At 37.9% G+C, this 8385-nt stretch overlaps 1 protein-coding gene across 2 annotated transcripts in view; it reads right to left on the reverse strand.

The window, feature by feature from the left end:
* The window catches only part of LOC107602576 (beta-2 adrenergic receptor-like), an 8809-nt gene extending 3361 nt beyond the window's left edge, over positions 1-5448 (reverse strand). Inside the window, exons 1-2 of one of the 2 annotated variants that reach the window (XR_001611052.1) lie at positions 5239-5448; positions 3836-5134 (exon numbers count right to left, since the gene is read on the reverse strand). Coding sequence is in view for 1 of the 2 variants with exons in the window: in XM_016295109.1 (XP_016150595.1) it covers positions 3911-5131 (1221 nt within the window). In the remaining variant the exon portion in view is untranslated. Of the gene's footprint in view, positions 1-2737; positions 5135-5238 lie in introns of those variants that run through there. The other variant, XM_016295109.1, reaches the window with a different exon arrangement.
* Between the last annotated feature and the right edge of the window lie 2937 nt (positions 5449-8385).

The raw sequence follows: 8385 nt of genomic DNA on the forward strand, positions 1-8385 counted from the left end.
ATATATATATATATATATATATATATATAATATTATTATTATTATTATAATCTGCATATCTAAATTTGCATTGTTATAAATTGCATACTTGTCATTGATTTAATTTTAATTTGATTTTTATTAATTTTATCACTGTAACATCACTGTAGGCATATGCTCTCGGTTACATTAGATAGCATTATATCATAACCTGCATTATTTTTAATGTAGTACAGTATTGGGATTGTAAGGTATTAGAATGCCTGAATTTCACTTTTATTCTTTCATATTCATCACACACATTAATCCATCCATCCATTTCTTCATGTACCTTTTCACCATGACTAATGGGGTTCATGGCAAAAACCTTCCTATATTTTCCTCTCTGGTGGGTCCATTTATGTCTAATTTTCCTTTCATTAAATGAATCTATTCTCTCTTCCTTCTCTTTGCTCTTTCCTGAATGTCACAGCAGGCATATGAACCAATCAATCAAGAGAACATTTACCACTATAACATCATGAATTATTGGCATTTTAATGTATCAGTAGTATAGCCTCACACTTCCTATATATATCTATAACCTACAGAGGTTCTGTGTGGCAAAACACTTAGACATTATGCCACCTAATTCATTGTATCCAGGCTGCACTTTTGTTCACATGCATATGAGGTGAATGAGAATGAATTCTAAAGAAATCTGATATAGTAATAAACCTCTGCTCAGAATGGAAACATTTTACAATATCACAGTCTATTCCAATCACATGCTGCAGGGGCTCGTTCCCATACTGAAATAGACATGGCTGAGTTGCAGCTATGCATGCAAAGGGTGAAGTTATTCTTAAGGGGATGTTTTCCACGCAGCACAGATGGACACAAATCATACTCGTGGTGATTCACTGATTGATTTACTCTTCAATGGTGAGGGAAATGCCTTCTGATGACCTACAGAATAGAGAGAAGGTGGCGGATGGGCGCTGAATCTAATACTTTAACAAAGTCGTACTGTAAAAGCACTCATGTATAGTGGCTGGCTAATGCTATTTATGCATCAGAAATGAATTTTCAATGTATGCAGCTATGCTTAGTAAACACTTTAGGATCATTTTGGATCCTTTGCAAACCCCAAAGCTGTTTCTTGTGCTGTAATGGCTGTGATTTATCCTTTTGTTTTGCTTTTTTGTTTTAGGAACATGCTAGGAATTCATTCGAGGGCTTTGCGCCTTTCCTCTAAACATTGAAAAAAAGATCCGTCACATCCAGGCGCACATTAAATACATCATTTATTACAGAATACAAATGGCATTACACTTGTATTTCATAAATACCACTAATATAGACAAATATAGCTGAACGTACTTCACTGTAGTTCAACAAAACAGTGATAAATCTTGTGCGAAAGTAGCTCAAAGAAATGTAAGTAAACATCAAACTGGAACAATATTATATACAGTACACATGCCATGAATTAAGCACTTCTAAAAACGTTGTTTAGTGGGAAGCTTTCTTTGAACTTTTGCCTACCAAATGTTCATTTGCATTATGAATTTGAAATCTGCTCTTATATCATTAAAGCAATATTCAGGGCATTTTTAATCACATCTTCATGCATCAGGCTGTCCACACTGTGTCTGTACTTACAAATGTGACAATTAATCTCCTTCTAGGCAAAGTATGCTTTCCAAAATGTCTGTTTCAAACTGTTAAGCAGAACTCTACAAATTTGTATGTATTTGTTAAACTTACAATTGAAAAAAAAAAACTTAGTGCACATTAAATGCTGAAGGTGACATCAATATGATGTCTTTAGCGTGACATTAACTCCAGAGCATTGCTTAATTACAAAGATGAAAGTGCAATTCATGGCAATTTGCATGCAAATAATTTGATACCCATGTCTAAATGAAAGACATTTATGAATGTAAACACTTTACTCAACAGGTTAAGCGTGTCCACAGAGAAGGCAGTATTAATATAAATTTCTAACACAACAGTAAATCACATCGCCACAATCAAAGCAAAGATTGCACAAATATTTCATTTAGCACAAGGTGGTACAGGTCAGAGTTTCACACGGGAGGCTACTGTGATCTACATGCAGAGAAAATCCTTCCCAGAAGGGTGCAGTGTTAACAAATCTGTCCAAGCCGTCACATTCACTTTCATTTACTTAAAAAGGACATGCATGCTGTTGCTTGGTATAGTCCAGTGTTTACAGTGACAGAGCATTCTTTTAATCTCTATAGTTTTTTTCTAACATTTACATATACATTGACCATGTTTGACTTATGTTTCCAATGTAAAATCTTGGTCAGATTTAGAGTGCACCCTTTTAAGAAGCTGATTTTAAACTGCACTTTGTTGTAATGCTTCAGTGAAACAGAAATATTGTTTTATCAGCACATTTTATCCATGATAAGTAAATGTGTAGAAATGTTTGAAATCCTCAAAGCATTTTGCTTTGCACATAAAATCAATCAAGACCACAAAAAGCCACAACTAATACGAAGAGATATCCTAAAGAGCAAAGTTCACAGTTTTCGACCGCATAAACAGGCTGCACAGTAACAGAGAGACACTTGTTAAACGGTTTACCACTAACGCAGTTTATGATATGCATGGAACATTAGATTAAACGCCAAGGTCAGAAATGTGAGTGAGTGAGGAACAGGGAAATTGCTGTGTGCTTTGCACTGCATGCATTAGCTGAGCCTGACATGAAACCTGATGCCTCCTAATTTATTTATCTTTCTAGATAATGTTTTTTTTTTTTTGAGAGGGAGTCACATAATGACTTTGATAAACACTGATTCTCAGGGATTTACACGGAAGCTTGATGGACTTAATTGTACTGGAAAATGTTAAGAACATTCCTAGGGTGACTAATTAGGATTTGGCAGCATTCAGGACTGTGCCTGCTGAGGGACGCGAAATGACATAACGCAGATCAAAACAGGCCACCAGAGAAATTCTGTTATCATACACATTTTAAGCAAGAGACAGAGAATTTGTTTATGCTGTGAGAATGTGATATTGTGCGTTAGCATAGAATGGTTTATTTTTGTAGACTTCCATCTAAGGATACTCAGCTTAAGCAATCACATGACTAAAAGACTGAACTATATAATTCAGCAATTTCCTTAAACAAGCTGGTATGAACATGCGGTTTCTCTTCCTCTTTCATTGTGGTAAGAGGTGTTGTTTCTGTGCTGAGTTACCAATTGGGTCATTTTTAACCCAGACATTTTTAGATGTACTCTAGACTAGTTAGAACAGAGCTGTGGCAGGTGTAAGAATTTTTATGTGGTGTATTTTTTTTTATGTACCATCAGAAATGGCCTGTTTTACAGAAGTGAACCTGATACTTTATGTGAAGTAATGCTTGTTGTAGTCTGAATGCCTGAATGATTTAATATTTAAGCTTCCAAATTGAACTAAGTTACAGTGAAAATGCTTCAGACGGCAATACCTGATTTAATCTGTTGATCTAATGCAAGCAAACATTCTTTAAAACTGAAACTCAGTTCCTCACTTTATGCAAGATGACAGAAACATGACTCAGGAGGGAGGTCCCTTTACTGAACATCCACTTCAAAGTTCTTTTTCATTGCTATCAAAGAAATACAATCTCTGTGAGCATTCCTGTTCATTTAAAACTGAATTGCTAAATATTTTTAGCATCTAGTTTGTTGTTTTCTTTAGCTGAAACTACTTTTTGAGTGTGCAAACCTATTCGAGTGGTGAAATGAACCAACAGAGCAAGTGAACCTAAGAGAAAGCAATGAGGTAGATGAAGAAAACCAATGTTTAAAAAGTCCCTTTTTCCAACACACACCTATTATTGGTCACTTACCAGAAGAGGGTTAACCTGTCCTTATGTGACACATTGAGAAGTCACAGTAGAACGAGCCAGGACTCGCAAGGTGATTTACAACACACTCGTAAGGTTTTTACTGCAGTTCCCATTAGAGTCCATTTTATCTGCTGACATGCGTCCCTCTTTCTCAAAGTTGCCCCCAGCTGGGTCACTGTCCTCTGAGCTGCCTTTGCTTCGCCCTCGGTGCTCACTTTGCCAGCTGTGTCCACTGTATATATATCCATTGACTGGCCTAACATTAGGGTAGCGTGACCTGTTGAGGCATAGAATCTCCTTGAAAGCGTACCTAAACTCTGGACTTCTACAGTAGATCAGTGGGTTAAAGGCTGAGTTAGCGTAACCTATCCAGTTTAAGATTTTGAATATAGGGTCAATATGGTCAATTTTTTGGGATTTTTGTTCATATATGGCCCTGACCACATTTAGTACAAAAAACGGGAGCCAACACAGCGTGAATATACCCATAATGATGCCCAAAGTCTTCAAAGCTTTATGTTCCTTCAAGCAGAACTTGGGCTTCTTGGCGGTCCTTGCCTCACAGTGGCTGCTCGCCACCTCTTGAATTTTGCCATTGTTCTGAGCATGAAATCGTCCCTCACTTTTGTATATCTTCTTCAGCTGCTTCTTTGCCTCCTGGAAGACGCGGCTATAGACAAAAATCATAATGACCAGAGGGATGTAGAAGGAGATTATGGATGAGATGATGGCGTAAGTGGTATTGGTGTGAAAGTCACAGCAGGTAACATTCATCAAGCAGCACCTTGCTTTTGTACTATTGGCAATCCACCAATCCATATGGATGGGCAGGAAGGAAATGAGCCCGGCAATGACCCATACCAGCAGCACAATGATGCAAGCTCTGCACTTGGTCAGTAAGGACTGGTAGCGGAAGGGGGATGTTATGGCTAGGTAGCGATCCAGAGCGATGACACAGAGCGTCTCGATACTGGCCGTGACGCACAGAACATCAGTGGCCGTCCAGAAATTACACCAGAATCTGCCGAAGTGCCAAGTGCCAAGGTTGATGTTAAGGGCGCCAAAAGGCACCACCACCAATCCCATGACCAGGTCTGCACACGCAAGTGACGTAATGAAACAGTTTGTGACGGTCTGAAGTCGTTGGAATCGGCCAATGGCTGTAATCACCAAGACATTGCCAAAGACGATGACCAGAACAAGAACGGACATGAGTGTGCCCAACAGTACCATCTGTGGTTCGCCAATGTTAGACTGGGTGTCATTCAGAGATGGAGATGCAGTGGTGTTTGCCATGACCTGAGAGATTGAAAAGGAAAAGCAGAAATATACTGAATTAGTTAAGAAAAAATTAAAACAAAGGCTTGTGCACTGAGCAGTAAACCGCTTTTTTTTTTACAAACCTCCAAAAATGACTTCCACCTCCACTCCTCCTTCCATACAAAGTTACAGCATGCTTTTAAGGTTTATAGGTTTGTTACGAACGAGTAGATCCTCCCCAGCTTTATCTTGCATGCTTATCTCTTTCTCTCTCACTTTTGCTCTCTCTTCCTCTGTCACCACAGCACTTTTCTCAACCTCTCTCACACACAGTCACTCTGCCGAGCAGTGTTAGGTTAAGTGTGGCTTCCAGGCTATTTGTCAGAGCCCTTATAACATTCTGTGATGACATCATAGCTGACTTCCAGCCAATGAGCTGAGAGTGTGGTGAAGGCTGTACTGCTGCTACAGAATTAAGTAGCAACATCCTGACAGCTACAGTGAGACTTGAACTGAATGTGAAACAGTTCATGCAGACTAGTTTTAAATATATATTTTCTGGTTTAATACATTGTTTCTGGCATTTATATTTGTTTGTGTTCTGTAACTCATGAATAAACTGTAAGTGCTTTGGAACAGACAAAACTAGCCGACAATATTCATAGTGTAAAATGCCAGGTTTATTGGGAAGCTAGGAATCGAGCTAGACCAGAGGTGAATGCAAAGAATATGAGGAAATTTGTTTGTTTGTGTGTGTGTGTGTGTCTGAATGTCCAGAACCAGATGTCCAGAATCATGCCTCCAGCACTAGAAAGGCCATATGCCATTAGTGTTTTTATCTGATTGTATAACTTGAATGAAATGAACCAAACAGTTATGCTTAAAAATGAAAATCACCCAAAAATGAAAACAGTTGCTGGTTCCCATTGTCTTCCATAGTATGGGAAAAAATACTATAGAAGTAAGCGGAATGGGGGGCAACTGTTAAGTTGCCCACATTCTTCAAAATATATTTTTTTATGTTCAGCAGAAGAAAGACATACAGATTTGGAACACCCTGAAGGTGAATAAATGTATTTCAGTGCTTTAAAATCACCACATTTTCAAAAACATTTTATTTAACTTCTTTTAGTTATTCACATTATGTTCTTCGAATATGTTCTTAAAATTGTAACTTAAAAAAATTGTATTTTCTTATATGTATTTGTGACATTTAATGACCTAGAGCAGGGGTGCCCAACCCTGGTCCTGGAGATCTACCTTCCTGCAGAGTTCCGTTCCAACCCTTATCAAACACACCTGTCTGTAATTATCAAGTGCTCCTTCAGATCCTAATTAGTTGGTTCAGGTGTGTTTGATCAGGGTTGGAGCTAACTCTGCCGGAAGGTACATCTCCAGGAACAGGCTTGGGCACCCCTGACCTAGAGTGTCTACGTAGTCAAAAACAAACAAATAAAAAAATACAGTGTTTATTTTTCTGTGTGCTCTCTGATGGCCATGGACTGTGCTACAATGTGGATATGAGGTAAAGATCAGATAAAATGTAGCAGTGTCATGTCTGCAGAGATATTAGAGGACGGGTCTGTGAATTTGAGTAAAATGGCTTCTTTTGAACATTATTGTGGAGAAGGAGGATGAGTGGGAATGTGACACATGAATGGGACTACAGCAGGGACGTCCAATCCTGCTCCTGGAGGGCCACCTTCCACCAGAGTTTAGCTGCAACCCTAATTTAACACACCTAAACCAGCTAATAAAGGCCTTCAAGTTCACTAGACCTATGCCCTAATCCCTTCAAAGGGTTTACCCTCCGGAGTGAGAGCTTTGAAGGGTTGAAGGGTGTAGGGGACCAAACAACTGTTTCTTAAAGTGTCCTTTTGCATCATTATCCCATGCCCACACGGAGGCGGCGTCATCATTGAAAGAATCAGCGCAAGGGATCATGGAGGCCTGAAGTGTCCATCAGTTGTACCCTTCAAAATCCTACATTCCAAAGGGCCCTTTGAAGTGGCCAGTTTTAAACACTTCAGTTTGGAACGACCCTTCAATATGGCGGCCATGATTGTTTTCACTTATGGGGGTGCTTGTTTGTACAGTTGTCAAATAAAGCTGTGATAACTTAATTATTAGTTGTTGAGTCCATAAATCTAGATTTCTTTATTCTCAAGCCATTGAACATTGAGTACCAGGTGTTGATTTTTGTGTGCTTGTAATTTTTTTATATTTCTCTGTAGCTATAATTTATTTTATTTCAGTTTAGTTTTTAGTAATTTAAGTAACTCAAATGTATGTTGATTTTCTTCCAGATTGCCAAGATAACATGGCTTGTTTTCATAATTTTTCTTCTTCTAATATTTCAGTTTTATTTTATTTCCCCTTTGTTTTAATGAACAAAAATGTTTTAACTTTAGTTTACAGTAACGCTGTTGAGTACAATGAGGTATTGTCTCTGCGTTATGTGAGACCTCTGTTTATGGAATGCTTGGTACCAGTAGTTCCTGAAAAAGATGATTAAAAAGTAGCTTGTTTGCCACCAGCTCACAAAGGCCCATCATTTTAATGCTTTGACCAGTTGCATGTTCTACATTTAAAAGTGTTAAAACATTTTAAAAACCCTTTAAATGTTACCATAATCATTGAGGGTTCAGTCTGGATTGATGATCCAAAAACTGGTACGAGTGATCTATGAACTGAAAAATAACTGAGAATGCATTGTCAGCAGAGCTCTTATGCGCAAATTGCTCGAGGACCAAGTAGTAAATGTACTGATAAGTGCTCTGGGTAACAAATCGTGTCTGCTAGATAAGATACAGTATATAAAGTTAAATACCTTAATGTTTAATCTTTTTGGAGAAACTGGTCATCCTGAGTTTAAACAGGAACAATCAGGAATTCAATTCCCTTTTTTTTTTAAGTGAGACAAACATGACCATGTCAACCAAATTGTTTTACATATCAAATTTTATGCAAACAGGAATGTCTTTGTAGCGAATCAGCTCATGGGGAAATATGAATAATTAATCATAACTAGTTTGTAATTGTAATTAATTATAAATATTTAGATCCGCTGTAGATATTTAGCTGACCTCTCAGGGTCAACTGTCTGTCAATTCTAAGAACGTTAATTTCCTGGTTAAAGGAAATAACTTTCTTACTGTACAACTCTACACAGAGCTTGTAGCATAAATCTGCATGATTAGGGACTCCAGTTATGAGCAAACAATGAACAACGCCAAGTGTGATACAAGTAAGACTTTATTAACTACATAAACACTTAAACTAGTCTAACA

The sequence above is a fragment of the Sinocyclocheilus grahami genome, unplaced genomic scaffold (genome assembly GCF_001515645.1).
Source record: "Sinocyclocheilus grahami isolate Dianchi unplaced genomic scaffold, SAMN03320097.WGS_v1.1 scaffold330.1, whole genome shotgun sequence".
Lineage (NCBI taxonomy): Eukaryota > Metazoa > Chordata > Actinopteri > Cypriniformes > Cyprinidae > Sinocyclocheilus > Sinocyclocheilus grahami.